Source organism: Gorilla gorilla, chromosome 11, assembly GCF_029281585.2.
Source record: "Gorilla gorilla gorilla isolate KB3781 chromosome 11, NHGRI_mGorGor1-v2.1_pri, whole genome shotgun sequence".
Classification (NCBI taxonomy): Eukaryota; Metazoa; Chordata; class Mammalia; order Primates; family Hominidae; genus Gorilla; species Gorilla gorilla.
In genome coordinates, this window is record NC_073235.2 from 133,993,710 (window position 1) to 134,012,136 (window position 18,427).

Genomic DNA, 18,427 nt, shown 5'->3' on the forward strand with positions numbered 1-18,427 from the left:
AGGGAAGAACATGTGTGCCAAGGTGGCAGGCCTCGTGCTCAAAGTCCTTTCGGATCTTCTTGGCCATGAAAACCATGAGGTACTCATTCAGCACTGCTGGCCTTGGGCTCGGGGAGGCTACACTGGGGACCCAATGCCTATGACCCCACAGGCACACAGCTGGCCCAGGATGGTTGCTGTATTTGAAAACTATACATGTTCTCTGTCCTTCTGGGATTTTCATAAGCAACTGGAAATCTTTTATAATTTTTAGAATTTTGGAAGTCAGAAGCAGGATGTTCTTTCCGTCCCTGTCTGCTTGGCCCACTGGCCTGTGCCGGGCCCTTCCAGCATTGCTTTTTCTCATCATCTAGCCCCCAACATTCCTCCCCCACATGCCATTCCCTTGGTATGTTTAATGTATCTCTGTGGATGTGGATGGAGCCTTAAAAGAGATATGGTACTGTGTATGTGTGTATTGAATTTACAGAAATAGATTGCCCTCTAGGTCTCATTCTGTTTATGGCTTTTCCCTTGTGTTTTAAGGACCTTTCTATGTTGCTTTACATATGTCTAGGTCATTAAGTGTCACTACTGCAAAATAGCCCCTTGTTTGTGCCCCTGACATTTTACTTATCCAGACTGTACACTTTGAGTGCCATCCACTCTCTGTTGCCACAGCAGTCCTCAGTGGGCATGGCTGCACCTGCCCCATGGGAGCCTGTGCCAGAGCTTCCAGGGATGTGTAGACACTCATCACTACTGGCTGCCAGCGTACATCAGTTTCAGGTCACTGAGTCCTGCCAAATTGTCCTCCAGAATGGCTATACTAGCGTTTGCTCTCACCAGTGTCGCCCCAACACCTGGTGTTATTTTCTAAGTTTTTAACCTATGGGCCCCAAGCACTTTTTAAATAAAGTAGAGGTATGTATGGGTAAACAAATTAACAAAAACAAATAATCAAATATGATTATTCTCTCACTTGCCTTCTACAAATGCCGTTGCAGAAACCATGGCAAAGCTTCAACAAAAATCTAACCACTTTAGACAGATGAGACCCAGGGGTATATCTGAGCAGGATACGATTGAGTACCACTTGGTTTCCACGCGTCTGTTCCCATTTCTTTCTTTCTTTTCTTTTTTTTTTTTTTTTTTTTGAGACAGAGTCTCACTCTATCATCTAGGCTGGAGTGCAGTGGTGTGATCTTGGCTCACTGCAACCTCCATCTCCCGGGTTCAAGCGATTCTCCTGCCTCAGCCTCCCAAGTAGCTGGGATTACAGGTGCCCGCCACCACGTCTGGCTAATTTTTTGTATTTTTAGTAGAGACGGTGTTTCACCATGTTGGCCAGGCTGGTCTTGAACTCCTGACCTTGTGATTCACCCACCTCGGCCTCCCAAAATGCTGGGATTACAAGCCTGAGCCACCACGCCTGGCCCGTCTGTTCCCATTTCAAGCAGACAGCTCCCATTCTGGTCATTCCATTCACATTTTACACCAGCCCTATCCACTGATTGGTGTGACTTCTTTAGCAAGTGGATGTTTGGTGTCTTTGTGACATTCATTTTATATTTTAAAGCTAGTGAGCTCTTAACTACTTCCAGGCCTGAATGAACTCTGTTCCTCACTTTATTCAACTCAGGCAAGTGAAACCAGTGGGAAACATATTCTTCCATCTCATAATAAAGGTTGGTTTCAAGTACTGGAACCAATATGTCTGCTCTGAAAACTTAATAGACCAAAGGATTCATCATATCATTACCTGTTACCAATGCATTGGCTTTGAAAATGAGCTGGATGGGCCGGGCACGGTGGCTTACGCCTGTAATCCCAGCAATTTTGGGAGACTGAGGCAGGAGGATCACTTGAAGTCAGGAGTTCGAGACCAGCCTGGCCAACATGGTGAAACCCCATCTCTATTGAAAATACAAAAATTAGCCAGGCATGGTGGCTTGTGCCTGTAATCCTAGCTACTCAGGAGGCTGAGGCATGAGAATCACTTGAACCTGGGAGGTGGAGGTTGTAGTGAGCTGAGATTGTGCCATTGCACTCCAGCATGGGTGACAGAGCGAGACTCTGTCTCAAAAAAATAAATAAATAAAGTAAGAAAAAGAAAATGAGCTTGAAAAATGACATATATATATACATATATACATACATACATATATACTTTAGAGCCAAGTAATATGTTTGCTACACTGTAGTAGTCATGATCTTGAAAGACAAAACCAAAATAAAGAAAAAGATGCACATAACTGACTATATGAACATTACATTTTTTGATTGGAAAAAGATGCCATAATCAAAGTCAAAAGATGAATGAAACCCCGAGGAAAAGTTGCATCACATGTGACAAAAGTTTAATATTCCTAATAGATGAAGAGCTGGTATAAATTGGTAAGTAAAAGTCAAGCAATCCAATCGAAAAAAAGGATAAAGGATATGACTAGACAGTTCACAGAATCGTGCTGCCCCAGAAACATGAAAAGATGTTCAGTCGTGCTAGTTCAATCGGAAACTGAAAATAAAAACAACCGTAGGATGCCTTTTTTTACCCATCAGCTTGGCAAGCATTGAAAGTGCTAATGAAGTCCAGTGCCGAAGGAGGGCGGTGGGAAACGAGCCGTCCTCCATTGCTGTGGCGGGCACAGCGTACAGCCTGCTGAAAAGGGAACTTGCTTATCAGCACCTGCCATGATCCATGTCCCATGTGTGCAAGTAAAACATGGGTCCTGTCTTCAAAAAGCTCATAATAAAGGGGACATAGTGTGAATTTAAAAGGATACTGCCTCCAGTGCTGTAGTGGAGGGATGTACAAGAAGCGGAAGTGAGTGCCCTGTATGGGGGCAGTGGGGCGGGGGTGGGTTCAGGAGAGCCTTCCCAGGAGACATGTCTGGGCTTAGTTTTCAAGGTTCATTGTATGTGTGAAGACCATTCCTGGGAAGGTGAACTGCCAGAACCTGGCTGAGACATGGAACAGCCTGGTGGGGGGCATCCCTTAGGTAGTATGGACACTTTGTGGTGGCAGGGAGGAAGAAGCAGAGCTCATGAGATAGAGGCCACCCCTTGAAGATCCTGTGTGCCACACCAAGGAGTTCCACCTTTCCAAATGGGCTCTATGGAAGGTTTCTGAGATGGAGAGAGGGATGATTTGGCCCACGCTATAGAATGTTGGTAGTGATCGATGGTTACATTAAAGGGTGAATATTGAGGGTAGAGAGACTGGTTTGGAGATTTGATGTAGCCTGGTTCATGGACGATGATGTCTGAACAAGGACAGTAGCAGTGGATATGGAAAAAGAGGGGTTCCTATCGAAGAGGCTTGAAGACTAAGTATTGGAGACTGAACAACAGCAACAACAAAATCAACGATGACTCCAGAGTTTCTAGCCTGAGTGATTAGGAAGTTAAAGGTAACTTTAATTAAGCAATGAAATGCGCAGGAGTAAGCTTTGGGAGGGAGTGACGAATTTGGTTTTAGACTCAGTGGTAGCTGTCACCTGGGCATGCAGATGGAGATGTCTGTCACTTGGAAACATACATCCTGGAACACAGGAGAGCTGCGAGGACGGGAACACCCACTCTCCCCATTTGCCAGATTGTTCTGAGGTGTGGTGTTTGATATAGAGTTGTGCAGTATTTGAAAACTTGCAAATAACTGGTTTCTTTCCTCCCCTTAAAGATACAGCCGTATGTGAATGGAGCTCTGTACAGCATCCTTTCTGTTCCATCCATTCGTGAGGAAGCAAGAGCAATGGTAAGAAAGCGTGCCTGAGAAACATGTGAGCTTCCTTCAGTGCCACAGTTCAGAGCTTTTAGAGCAAGACCTCCTTGATTGGGCTCCATAGAAAGGCTCAGATCCGTTCCAAACTCCTTGAAATTGTATGCAAAATGTATATTTGCCATTTCCTGGGGAGAGAGTCTGTAGCTTTTATCAGATCCTCAAGGGGATCCCTAACTCCTAAATGGTTAAAAATTAAAGTGTTAGAAAGTTCCCAGCAGGCTGACTTTTGCAAAGTTTTAGACATTCTGATGGCAACCAAATGGAGAAGATTATAAAACTGTCTAGGACTTGGTTTGGTTGGTAAATAGTAAACTCAGTATTTAATGTATACGTTAACGCTTGTATGTGAAGTAAAAAACAAACCTCAGGTGATTCGTATATTATTTTGAAAGGACAAATGTCTCTAGATCTAATCAGCAAAACAACTAGAGTTTTGTCCTTTTTCTTTCTACCATGTGAAACCAGATTAACAGTGTATTAAATGCTGTGGTGAAAGGATTAAATATATTTCCACCTTCAAAACACAGGCAAAATTCTCACTGAGACCAACAAAACATTCTTCTAATTGGTTTTGCTTACTTAAAGAATTGCTAAATCTTCTCATTGATCATTTAAAATTACATCAACAGTTACACCAGAGACCAAACTTATTTAAGAACCATTCTATGTGATCACACTAAACAGTGGACCTTAATTGCCTACTGCTTTTAAATTTCACTACAGAAGAGGGGAAAATAAACTTGCTTAAATTCTGCGTTATGGTCATTTAGGTGAAAGAAAGGGGTTGTCAACCAAGGCAAAGAAGAGGAAAAAACATGTAGGCTGAAGAGAAAGAATGGAGGTAACATTCAGTCAAAGTGTGAGATGCAGCATGGAGGAAAGGCACCAGGGCAAAGGGATGGAGGGAGTGGGGAGTGAAGCTGAGGATGGGGCCATGTGAGGAAGAGTCACAGTTGCAGGTTGTGAGAGCAGGACTGCCCTTAGAGATCCCAGAGCAGGGAGAAAAAAGACGGAAGAGAGGGACAACTTCCGAGACCTATGTGACAACATCAGGTCTGACAGATACCCAATAGGAGTTCCAGAAGGAGATGAATGTGAGCAAATGGGGCGGAAAAATGATTGAATAAATAATGAAGACATGGTGAAAAATACAAACGTAACAGTAAGGTGTCTAGGAAACCCCTAAATGTTTGGAAAATAAACAGCACACTGGTATTAGTTATCTATTACTGCATAACAATTTACCCCAAAGCTTAGTGGCTTAAACAAGTTTTTGTTTTTTGTTTTTGAGACAGAGTCTGGCTCTGTCACCCAGACTAGAGTACAGTGGCACCATCTCGACTCACTGCAACCTCTGCCTCCTAGGTTCAGGCGATTCTCCTGTCTCAGCCTCCCAAGTAGCTGGAACTACAGGTGTGCACCACCATACCCAGCTGATTTTTGTATTTTTAGTAGAGATGGGGTTTCACCATCTTGGCCAGGCTGGTCTCAAGCTCCTAACCTCAAGTGATCCACCTGCCTCAGCCTCCCAAAGTGCTGAGATTACAGATGTGAGCCACCATGCCCAGCCAATTTTTGTTTTAGTTTCTGAGACAGGGTCTTGCTCTTTTGCCCAGGCTGGAGTGCAGTGGCCTGATCGTAGTGCACACTGCAGCCTCCATCTCCTAGGCTCAAGCCATCCTCCTGCCTCAGCTTATCCAGTAGCTGGGACTATGGGTGTGCGCCATCACACCTAGCTAATTTTTTTTAAGAGACAGGGTCTTACCATGTTACCCAAGCTGGTCTCAAACTGCTAGGCTCACGTGATCCTCCCATCTTGGCCTCCATGCAGGGATTACATGCATGAGCCGCTGAGCCTGGCCATTGAATTTTTAAATTACAGTCATGTACCATGTAATGACATTTTGGTCAACAGAAGACTGCATATGTGATAATGGTCCAATAAGATTATAATACCCTATTTTTACTGTACCTTACCTATGTTTTGAGATGCTTAGATACACAAATACCACCTTGTTACAGTTGCCTACAGTATTCAACACAGTCACGTGCTGAACAGGTTTGTACCCTAGGATCTTATTAGCTATGCCATATAGCCTAGGTGTGTAGTAGGCTACACCATCTAGGTTTGTCACTTACTCTATGATATTTGTACAATAATGACATCATCTCACAACACATTTCTCAGAACATATCCCTATCACTAAGCTACCAATGACTGTTTCTGTGGGACAAACATTCAAGAGCAGATAGCAGCGTAGTCCTAAATAAGAGTTGCTCAGTTTATAGTTGAGACTTCAGCCTCTGCTTCCAAGCTCACTCACCTGGCTGTCAGCAGGAGACCTCAGTTTTCTTCTGGCTATTGACTGGGGACCTCGTTTTCTTCCCCCTTGGGCCTCTCCATAAGGCTTCTCTTGACATGGCAGTTGGCTTTCCCTAGAATGAATGATTTGAGAGAGAAAGTAAGCAAGACAGAAGCCCCAGTGTCTTTTAGAAAAACCTACTCTCAGAAATGAGATACCATCGCATTTATTGTCTTGGTTACACAGACCCACCGTGGTACAGTGTGGAGGGGATGGAACCAAGGATGTGACTACCAGGAGGTGGAATCACTGGGGCCACCTTGGGGCTGGCTGCCACACACTCCTAAGTAACTGTGGGTCAAAGAAAAAAGCACAAGAGAAGTGAGGGGCTATTCTTTTGAAAAATATTACAAATATTTTCTCAATTTTGGTTTGTCTTTTTAAATTATGGTAGTTAGCCAGAAGCGGTGGCTCACGCCTATAATCTCAGCACTTTTGGAAGCCGATGTGGGCAGATCATGAGGTCAGGAGTTTGAGACCAGCCTGGCCAACTTGGTGAAACCCCGTCTCTACTAAAAATACAAAAATTAGCCGCGTGTGGTGGCACGTGCCTGTAATTCCAGCTACTCAGGAGGCTGAGGCAGGAAAATTACTTGAACCCAGGAGGCAGAGGTTGCAGTGAGCCAAGATCATGCCATTGCACTCCAGCCTGGGTAACAGAGCAAGACTCTGTCTCAAAAAGAAAAAAAAAAATTATAGCGGTCTTGGTCAAACATTAGCTTTAATGATAGCCAGATCTGTTAATATTTTCCTTAATGGCTTCTACATAGGTTTCTAGATAGGCTGTGAGTTTTGGACTTTGAAAAGGAAATGTGGATTACTTACATAAAGATGTAAGTAGATGATGGGGCACGGTGGCTCATGCCTGTAATCCTAGCACTTTGGGAGGCTGAGGTGGGCGGATCACCTGAGGTCAGGAGTTCAAGACCAGCCTGGCCAACATGGAGAAACCCTGTCTCTACTAAAAATACAATAATTAGCCAGGTGTGGTTGTGGGCGCCGATAATCCCAGCTACTCAGGAGGCTGAGGCAGGAGAATCGCTTGAACCCGGGAGACGGAGGTTGTAGTGAGCTGAGATCATGCCACTGGACTCCACCCTGCGCAACAGGGTGAGACTCCGTCTCAAAAAAAAAAAAAGATGTAAGTAGAATAAGCTTCCCTCTGGCATTTAACAGAGATTAAAGATATAAGCCAGGGAGGAACCCCCTTTTAGCCTGAGAACACATCACCTAGGCAGTTGCCTACTTAATTATTTGTGAGAGTGATCTCTAAGGGATAATCATGCCCACAATAAGGTTTTTCTAAAACCCTGAGATTTCCCTCCTTTCACGTTTATCCTTGAGGAAGTTTTTAGATTGATAAAGCCATTATATTCTCTTTGCATGTAGGTCTCACATGGGTGCATTTGCTTGGCAGAGTCTAGGTTGTATGCCTGCACCCTAGCTGAAAGGGAGGCTAGAAATGCTGAATAATGAAGGAAATAAGACAACAAGGAAAACGTTTCCCACAATTCCTCCACCTTGACATCTGATCATGCACGGTGCTAGGGAAGTGGAGGCAGAATTGATGTCCTCAGCCCTGCTGGTATTTGGTTTTTATTTGTTTATTTTTTTGAGACAGAGTCTCGCTCTGTCGCCCAGGCTGGAGTGCAGTGGTGCGATCTCGGCTTACTGCAACCTCCGCCTCCCGAGTTCAAGCCATTCTCCTACCTCAGCCTCCAGAGTAGCTGGGATTACAGGTGCCCACCACCATGCCCGGCTAATGTTTGTATTTTTAGTAGAGACGGGGTTTCACCGTGTTGGCCAGGCTGGTCTCAAACTTCTACCTCAGGTGATCCACCCACCTCAGCCTCCCAGAGTGCTGGGATTACAGGCGTGAGCCACCGCGCCCGGTGCCTGCTGGTATTTGTATGTGTGTCAGCACAGTCCTTCTGGAAAGCAATTTGGCAGTTACATGAAAAATCACTAAAGGATCTATCTTTTGGACTCATTCATTTTCTTCTGGTTGTTGATGCACAGAAGAAGAGCTCTATGCATGACAATGCTCATTTCAACATTTTTATGAGGGAAAAGCTGGAAGCAACATAAATATCTAGTAATACAGGAATTGCTAATGAAATTATGATTCTTTTGCTCAAAATATTAATATCTATTGAAGATGGTAATTAGGAAAAGCAGTATGAAGCAGTATGGAAAAATTTATTTTACTGTATAATGAGAGATAAAAGCACAGTATCTAAGAATGTATGTGCTCATGGAAAATGACACAATATACATAAAAATTACATTAGTACCAAATGCTATTACAGTAGTCTTACAAGAATACCTAAAGGGAAAAAGGAGAACAAAATAAATGAATCCCCTGAGGCCCATTTGAACTTTAAGAGCCTGCCAAGGCCTGGGGCTGGAGAAGAGATCAGATAAGTGGAGCTGCCCTAATACCCACTCCCCAGGCCTCCTGCGACTAGGGCTGGAGTCATAGTCAGCCATGGGCCTCTGCCCTGGGGACCCCAACAAACATCCTGCCCAGGGCTGGAGCCGATCAGAGGCTCTGCAGGTTATAAAGGCTCCCAGAATCTGGGAAGGCCAGGGAGCTGGGCTTAGAAGCCACTCAGCCCAGAGGAATGTCCAAGCACACCATGGGGCTGCTCTGCTCCAGTGACCCTGGGGCCCACAGCACAGGCCCATGATGCCAGAAACTGCCTCCGCTCTCTCCAGAGGGCTGGGTGCTGCTGCTCCCCACCCAAAAGAATGATGTGTATTCCCCACGCACCTGATCCTCCACATTGCCCACTTCTGAATCAAAGTCATTTGCTTGGCAGAATCTAGGTGGTGTGCCTGCACCCTAGCTGCAAGGGAGGCTTGGAATGTGAGTATTCTGTCTGTTGCCTTGGGAAATTAACAATGTAGAGAACCTGGTTATAAGGCATTCGTCAGCCACAGGTGTCACAGTTGTCCATTACAGGTGGTCAGCCTAGTCACTGTATTCCGTGATGCTCACTAGGTACGGGCTTTGCTTTGCTTTGCTCTCCTTCGTTTCGACGGGGTCTCACTATGTCACCAGGCTGGTCTCGAACTCCTAGGCTCAAGCGATTCTCCTGCCTCAGCCTCCCAATCTCATGATTACATGTCATGTAATCTCATGTCATGTAATCATGTCATGTGATCATGTCATGTAATCATGAGATTACAGACATGAGTCACCACGCCTGGCCTAAGTATGGGCCTTTCAAAATTAGTGTAGAAATTTTTCATATTCTTGGCCCCATAATTCTACTTCTGAAGCTCCACACAAGACATGAGCAAAGATGTATGTATCAGAATGTTCATTCCAGCTTTATTGATCATAGCAGAAGACAGGAAACAATGACAAGAACTAACATGAGGGAGTGACTAAGAACAGAGGCCGGAAGGTAGAGTAGTTGAGAGTGGGTACTCCTGAGCCTGAGGCTGGCTTCGAATCGTGTTCCGCCACTTCCTAGTTGGCTAGTGACAACTGAAGCTCTCAGTGTGATCGTTTTTCCATCTGTAAGATGAGGATTATTGCAGTACCAAACTCATAGGATTGAAAGCATTAAAGGAGCTCATAATATATTTAGAAGAGTGCCTAGCACGCAGTAAGCATTGAGAGATGTTAGCTGCTATTATTATTATTATAGCTATGAAAATGTAGTTTATAAGATTTTTATTGAGCATGAAAATGATCATAAAGTTAAATAAGAAGCAACATATTATCAGTATGTTCTGAGTTACGTAAAACAATGCACAGAAGAGGAAGGAAATACTTCAGAATGTTCCCAATTATCTCTGGGTGGGGGGCCTGTGAGTAATTTTTATTCTTTCTTTTATGTTGTTTGCAAGTTTTCTATACAGAACTTGTGTCACTTTCATAACTAGAGGAAAATATTTATATCTACCTGAAATAGATATTTGAATTTCTCAGGGGAAAATTTCCCCTGAAGACCTTTAGTGATAGAGGATTAGACTGTAAAGCTGGAATGATAGAATGCGCTAGAGAGTTCAGTTGTTGAGTAAAAGTAGAAGTGAGTTCGAAGTTAGTTGTTCTGTGTAGTGTTCAGTGCGTGTTGTCAGGCTCTGGAAGAGATGCTTTCTCTCATTTAATCCCTCAAAGGTCCCCTGAAGGAGTGACTGCAGTTGTGCCCATTTTGCTGCTGACAACATCAAGGCTGAAAGGTGAAATCCTCTGCCCAGGGCCACACGGCCGGCGAGGGGCTACACACCATGGTTTGACTCCAGAGCCCTCTGCACCTGTGCCGCAGTATCACTCCAGACTTGGGACTTTCACCTAGTCAGACATCTGCACATGACAAATTGTTTTCTTAAACACTATGTATACAAATACAGGCTTCTCTATGATTATCTTTATGGTAGTCTTTAATGATAGCTAGCTGGAAGGAGCAGGAGTTCCTTATTTACTTTTTGCACACTGCTTGTATTCCCATTTTTATGCATCTGGATTATTCACTAGGACCTTTTATTATCCTTCTGTCTACCTGGGCATTGTTACCTGACCTAAATTATCTGAAATGACAAGTTATTACTTTCAGGATAAGATGTGGTTGTTCTATGACTTCTTTCTATAATTTAGATCAAATATTACCTAATGTATGTGATTTTTTAAAAATACATGATATTTTGGCTGGGCACACAACTCACACCTGTAATCCCACCACTTTGGGAGGCTGAGGTAGGAAGACTACTTGAGCCCAGGAGTTCGAGACCAGCCTGGGTGACATGGTGAAACCCCATCTCTACAAAAAATACAAAAATTAGGCAGGCATGGTGGCACATGCGTGTAGTCCCAGCTACTTGGGAGGCTAAGGTAGGAGAGTCACTTGAGTCTTGGAGTTGGAGGTTGCAGTGATCAGAGATCATGCCACTGCACTCCAGCCTGAGTGACAGAGCAAGACTCCATCTCAAAAAATAAATAAATAAGTAAAAATTTTTAAAAGGGGCTTATCACACTGCTCTTTGCTTGATAACTTTCTCCTTCCTGTGGCCCTTACATTGAGTGGGGGATGGAGAAGAGAGGAGAGACACATTTGTGAGATAGATATAAAATTCAGCTCTCCCAGCAGTGCAGGGCCAAGGCAGTCATTGGTTGGTAACTGTCTCTCTGGTACGACAAGCCTGGCCAGGTGTCCAACTGGTCCCACAGGAGCCTGGGCACTGCTGGTCCCTCAACTCATGGACAACTTTCCAGAGTTCTTCCTCCCTTCCAGACTGTCACCTCCTCTTCTGTGAGCTTACCCATCTCTGCCTCCCAGCTCAGTGTTACTGTTCCCTAAGGTTCTATCCTAACCCTCTGCTCTTCTCTCACTGCCGTCACTGGGGAACCTTGTTTCTTCCCTTTGCTTCAGCTACCAGATCTCTCTCCTGAGCCACGAACCCCTACTGGACACAGCAAGCACAATCTTGACCATTTATCAAGCATCCACTCTGTGCCAGCCATTGGACTAGAGGCTATTTCTTCAGGTATAATTTACAAACAGTGAAAAGCACAGGCCTTACATGGGGGAGTTAGTACATCTTGACGAATGTGTATATCTGCATACCAACACCCAGTTATATACTTTGTCTTTTAAAAATTTCAAGTCAACTCAAATTGTTATCCTCATATTTATAGTTGAAGAAACAGGCTAGATGAAGTTGAGTAATTTGAGTGAGGTCACACATTAAATTCATGGGGGAGCTAATTGCAATTACAATACTGATTTAACTTTTCTAGAAGGTAGTGCTCTGTTTTGGATGATAAGAACTCAGCATGTTCAAAGCTGCACTTGGCATTTCTTTAATTCAGTTAGAGCTATTGATTCCAAACTAGCCTACATAAAAAGAGAACTTGTTGGCTCATGTAACTGAAAAGTCCAGGAAAATGTTCAGGCACAGTTTGATCAGGGGCTCACATGCCACTAGATCTGTTTCTCTGGCAGTACTTCTGGACTCCACTTCCTCTGTTTTGAGATCATTATTAGAAGCACTTTCCCCTCACAGTGGTTAGAGGCCTCATCAGCTCAAGCTGTATGGACTCATTCAAATCCTGCCAGGGAAGAGGAGGGAGGGGAATTAGACAATGTGCTTAAGTCAGTATCTTATTCCTACTTTTCCCTGGAATTCTTATACCCAATATTGAAAATTCTGGCATCAGGGTATTATAATAAACAATGTATAGTGTAGTGACTTTATAATTCTTTTAATAGGAAAGGAATGAAATCTGTTTAAAGAGAGGTTCTATTCATTTACTTCTCTAAGCATATGGTTTCACTTCTCAATGATCGTATTTGGCCCTAAAATCCAGAAGACAGTTTATAAATTTAGGGAAAACACAGGAAAAAAAAAAACCAGCTCCCAGACCAACATATTGCCAAAACTTAAGGCAATATTGTGCAGTAAAATTTTACAATAGTTTTTTTGTTTTTTTTTTTTGGCTAAATGTGTTATAATTCAGCCAGAGAGTCAATAAAAAGAAAATTATTTCACTATGAATTATGAAAAGGATAAAATGAATGTTTAGTATAAGCCAAGGATTTTTCCTTCTGCCCTTGTGGGACCAGTTGGACACCTGGCCAGGTTTGTCTTGCCAAAGAGATAGTTACCAACCAATGACTGCCTTGGCCCTGCCCTGCTGGGAGAGTTGAATTTTTGTATCTATCTCTTAAACATATCTGTCTCCTCTTCTCCGTCCCCCACCCAAGGTATCCTCTTCCTCTCCCCAAAACATTATTTTTTGGATTAGATGAGATGACCTCATTGAAAAGTAGTTTCCCCCCAGACACTGAAATGTTAACTATTACTTTCGCCAATGCTTCTAGGGAATGGAAGACATCCTAGGCTGCTTCATCAAAGAAGGCAATGCTGAAATGATCCGCCAGGTAGAATTCATCATCAAGCAGCTAAATTCCGGTCAGTTTGATGCAAGAATCTTTGATCTATCTTTTGAATTATTCACATTTGCCAGAAAGACACATGGCGTTTCATTCAAGAGGCCTTTAGGAAGCCGGGCACGGTGGTTCGTGCTTATAATCCCGGCACTTTGGGAGGCCGAGGTGGGTGGATCACAAGGTCAGGAGTTCGAGACCAGCCTGGCCAATATGGTGAAACCCTGTCTCTACTAAAAATACAAAAATTAGCCAGGTGTGGTGGCTTGGCCTGTAGTCCCAGCTACTCAGGAGGCTGAGACAGGAGAATCACTTGAACCCAGGAGGCAGAAGTTGCAGTGAGCCGAGATTGCACCACTGCACTCCAGCCTAGGTGACAGAGCGAGACTCCATCTCAAAAAAAAAAAAAAAAAAAAAAAAGAGGCCTTTAGGAAGGTGGGGAGACCCAAGTGAACCCATAGACAAAAGTTCAGCCAGGTAGGCTGAGCGCAGTGGCTCACACCTGTAATCCCAGCACTTTGAGAGGCCGAGGCAGGCAGATCACTTGAGGTCAGGAGTTCGAGACCAGCCTTACCAACATGGTGAAACCCCGTCTCTACTAAAAATGCAAAATTAGCCAGGCGTGGTGGCTCATGCCTGTAGTCCCAGCTACTCAGGAGGCTGAGGCAGGAGAATCCCTTGAACCTGGGAGGCGGAGGTTGTAGTGAGCCAAGATTGCGCCATTGCACTCCAGCCTGGGTGACAGAGCGAAACTCCTTCTCAAAAAAAAAAAAAAAAAAAAGAAAGTTCCGCCAGGTAGTCAAGGCCAGATTGTCCAAAGATTAACAATCTCTTATCTACTCTAGGCATATAGTCAACAAAAAGAACTTAAAAGCAATTACAGAAACCCTCCCCTAACCTTGTAAGTTCTCTTTATGTGGCCTCTCCCTTTCCCCTCCTAAATCCTGCCCCCCTATTAAGGTGGCTTCCCCAGGGTCCTGGGGTCAGATAATGAAAGCAAATGCCACTGTAAGAAACTTCATCATTTTCCCACTTTTATTCATTCACTGCAGAAAAACTGATGTTGCCAACTGCAGTGTGGAAGGAGGCAATGTGGTCCTCTTTCTATCCAGCCGCCTCCATTACCATAACAATCCACATCCCATAGTAAGCAGGAGAGAGGAAGGCCAGGAAGCCTGGGATGGGGCAGAGGTGGTAGGGAAAGCTCTTCAGCTGTTTCTGTGGACTCCTGACATCATTCACCTGCCAGAGGTACCAAGCACTGCTGGAATCTGGGGCCAGGTTTGTCACCGAGTCTCTCTCCATGCCCTTCCCTGACACCCAGCAGTCCACATCCCTGCAAGTCACATGCGTGAATCCCTTCTGCACATGAGCAGAAAGTGAAGAGTGAGTCTCAAGAGAGCTGCTTGGCCAAGGCCAGAAGCCCCCAGGTGGCCTTTCTTCTAGCTCAGGGTTCACAGTCTGACTGTACAGGGCAGTCACCTGGGGAGATGTTTAAATCTTTAAGACTGTACCCCACACAAATTAAATCAGAACCTCTCAGAGAGGGGATTTCAAGCTCCCAGTGGGGGTCTCATGTGCAGCCAAGGGCAGAGCCTCACTGCCTGGGTCGCAGAAACGAGGGTGTCCAAGGGGCTCCCGATCAAAAGGAGGCAGCTGAGGAGAGCAGCCAGGGAGCTTTGAAACCTTTGTGCTTTTTAGGCTGGGTGCCCATTTGCCTTGAATATCTCTTCTTTGGGTTGTATGGAACAGCTATAATTCATCCCAAATTCAGGTGGGCAAAAATTAGAACTTTGTTTTTTGCAGTAACTTCATTTCTGACTCTCAACCCTCATTCTGGCATATTGAAAAAAATAAAAATAAGACCTGAACCTCAGTGCTGCCTGAGGTTGCTCTCCTGTCTTCTCTGGGTAGGCCACGGTGTGGGGGCGGAGGATTGTTGCACATCCGCGCCATAGTCATCAGCTGTGCCCAGCCCTCCCAGGCCAGGAGTTTTCTGCATTCAGGCTGAGAATCTTCTTCAAGGCCACCTGTGTGTTTTAGTCCACTGAGATACATCTGTCTCCTTGTCTTCCCTCCTTCCTGGCAGCCAAGAAGCAGGATGCAGGCCCCCTTTACTCTCTGGCCCAAGAAACATCTTTTTCTCTTTTATAAGCCTGGCCCTCGGACCAGCCTGCTAGAGTGGGGTAAGGGGACAATTTACACTTTTGTAAAGGATGTCTCTGGAAGAAATTGTGTTGGGCAGAGCTAAACTTTCTAACCCTGGGCGTTCTGGAAGGCTTGGGAAATACCTACTTAGTTCAGTAAGTTACTGTTTAAATAAAGAGGGCCTAAAGTATTTATCTTTCTATCTCAAGCACCTAAGTTATTCTGTATCCATAGGACAGCGGCAGGAGCCCGCCACTTTGAAACAAAATTTTACAGTGATTGAACATTCAGATGGAAGACCAGACACACAAGTACCTCGGGACATCCATCACCAGCATCAAATCAAAGTGAAACCCAGGAGGAGAGCCTCCATCCTGTCTTCAAGTGGAAATTAATAGCACAGTACAAATTGTTGCTAGTGTACCAGTTCTTAAGATGTGTGAAATGGCATTGCCACCATCTTTATTTAGATTATTGGTTTCCTTGTTCTATTTCAGTAAACTTGAAAACATCTCTGTGGGTTTTCACACGTCCAAGTCCAATCACAGTCTTCTAGCACAGTTTTTCCAGTAAAGTTTTAAGGTCTTCAAGTATTAAAATTCAAGTATATTTTAGTGACCTAACCCCACAGGTGGGGAAGAACTATTCTGGCAAAGCCTAAAGGAAAATTCCAGCTGGTGACATTGACAACGCCGGGTGAGCTGCCAACAGCAACAGCAGGGAGATTTGTCCCCTGGCTTGGGCCTGGACCACAATGCCAGCCCTCAGGGAGGGGAACCAGCACCAGAGAGACAACAGAGGCACCAGCCAGGTCACTGGGCAGGAGCAAGGCAGAGCCCCCGGGAAAGGAATGATACTGGCTATTCTAGCCCCACGTGCGTTAGATATCGGAGTGCGGGCACCTCGTGGAGTGTGGACCAACTCAGGGAACAAGATGGGAGACAGTCATCCCAGAGAGGAGCTGAGGTCTACAAGGCACTTCACTTCTCAGGACAGGATTATTCTGGGTAGTGGGATGAGTCTAAGCCAGCAGGCCTTGAGGTTATGGGGTCAGGAGAAGGGGAGCTGGGCAGGAGGAGGCAGAGAAAGAGAAGCGTGGCTGGGCTGTCTGTGGCCTTACAAAATAGCCAAGAGTCTTAAAAAAGGCATTTCTGTATTCGAAAATGAGCGGTTTATAGCTGATGAGTACAGCAGCACTTCCTGAAGGTGGAATGGTGTATGCTGTTGGTGGATAGGGAAGTTAGTCATTAAACTTCAGCCAGAAAGCAGAGTGGCATCACATCTTCATGCCTGCACAGTAGCTTTCTAGACTAAATGGCATTCCACGACAATGCTGCGACCCGTGGGGCATGCAAGCCTCAGTGAGCAGGGGGACACTTTGGTGTCCCACTGGCCTCGGTCCAGTGAAGTCAGTGGAGTCCTTCCCTTTAGAATGAGCGTTGGGTTGAGAACATGGGTTTCTACATCTTCCCTCCTGGGAATGGTTTGGTGTTTGATCAAATGTGGGTGCACCCTGCCTGCCACTTTACAAGCTGGGTGCTCTCCTCAAGTGTGGCTTTAGTTCCTTCTTTTCTCCTACTTCCCATTTGACTTCCTTTCTTCTTTCAGGCTTTCTTTACCTTCATGTCATTTGTTCAAGAAACAAGTGATAATAAGAAAGATGTAGTAGGGATAGAGGGAGGAGTAAGTCAGCTGCTCTGTCCCCAGGGACTCACAGTTCAGTGCAGTGGGTGAGAGACAAGTCAGTAAGCATTCATTCATTAGTAAGCAGCAATCTTCCAGAAGTGGCGTGAACTGTCAGGAGTTCTAGATAAAACGCTGAGTGTGTTCGGGGAGGAAGAGATGGCTGCTGAGCAAGGGGATCAGGGAAGACTTCGTGGAGGAGAAAGTACCAACACCTCTGCAGTGCCTGCTTCGTACCTGGCCCTAAGCGGGGCGCTTCCCTTGTGGTGTATTGTGAGGTCCTCCCGACAACCCTGAGAAGTGGCTGGTACAACCCCCATTCTACAGAGGAGGAAGCCGGGGCTCTTTCTTTCTGTAACTCCTTTGTGCTACCAACTTACTGCTCTTTTGTAAATTCTTAAAAAGACCTAGCAATGAACCACAGAGCCTTCAGGAACCCTACCTGCCATGACCACCACCCATACCGCCCGTGGAAAAATCATGGAGTTTAGAGATAGACTCGGCTTGAATCTCAGCTGTCTGCCACTTACTGGAAGTGAGACCAAGAAGTCTCTCTTTCCTCTCTGTGCCTCTCTGTAAAATGGGGGATAATAGTCAACAAAATATTTGTAAGGATTAAGTGAAATAACGGGTATGGCAGAATCTAGCATGATGCCTTGAAATAAATATTTACTTTCTTTCCCCTAAATTCCCCTAAAATTATATGCTGGCTTTTAATTTTCCCCATGCTACTATAATCATGTTCTGGTAAAAATGGAGAGATTTACTATTTAAAATTGCTTAGGATGATCTCAGACAGTGACTGAAATGGTTGTGATTAGGATGGTTAGGAGCATGATGACTTTGATGTAACCTCATTCTCATTAAGGTGTTTATGTCTCTGCAGAGGCTGACAGATGCTGTGGACCAAGGCTCCCACTGTTTATCCATTATTCACTGATTCTTTTTTTCTTTATAGAAGAGCTACCAGATGGTGTTCTTGAATCTGATGATGATGAAGATGAAGATGATGAAGTAAGTTGGAGGTTCTTGACACCACATAGAAAACCCATACCAAACTATTCTCTCTTTCCTGCCTTGACAAGTTAGTCCAGAAATGGAGATTTTTCATTCCTGCTACACTATTTCTCACAATTCTGAGGGTTGGCTAAAGCTCAGCTGGGTGGTGGTTCGGGTCTCACTTGGGGTCTCATGTGGAGAGCCCAGCGGCCATGTTTGAAGACTCCCACACTCATTGGGTTCACAGCAGAGACGCAGCATTGCATGTCATTCGAGTTTCATGGGAAGCTGAACAATGACCATTCTTCTGTGTGAGCTTTTGCTCTGAAGGGGCACGAGCCTCGGCTTGTCTCCTCACCGGTGGGAGTGCTGGGCGTGTAGGCGCCTGGCGAGAGTCTCTGGCGTAAGGGTGCTGGGTTTAGTTCAGAGCTAACGGAACTGACCAGTTTTCTCTGTTATTTGCATTCTTTTGACTTGTGTTTCCTCAGCTGTGAAAAATCTATTTGCCTGGTGTTTTAGAGCAGGAAGGTTTAGAAGTTAATGTATGCGAGTCTCTGAAATGATGTAAAGAA

General features: G+C 44.8%; 1 protein-coding gene across 12 annotated transcripts in view; it reads left to right on the top strand.

Annotated features, from left to right (window-relative positions):
• Nucleotides 1-18,427, top strand: part of ARMC9 (armadillo repeat containing 9) — a 197,925-nt gene that overhangs the window by 79,997 nt on the left and 99,501 nt on the right. For all 12 annotated transcript variants that reach the window (XM_019022755.4, XM_063695276.1, XM_055379749.2 and 9 more), the window contains 4 exons: nt 3-79; nt 3,662-3,736; nt 12,960-13,050; nt 17,815-17,870. In XM_019022755.4, coding sequence (XP_018878300.1) covers nt 3-79; nt 3,662-3,736; nt 12,960-13,050; nt 17,815-17,870 — 299 coding nt within the window. The remainder of the gene's footprint in view (nt 1-2; nt 80-3,661; nt 3,737-12,959; nt 13,051-17,814; nt 17,871-18,427) is intronic.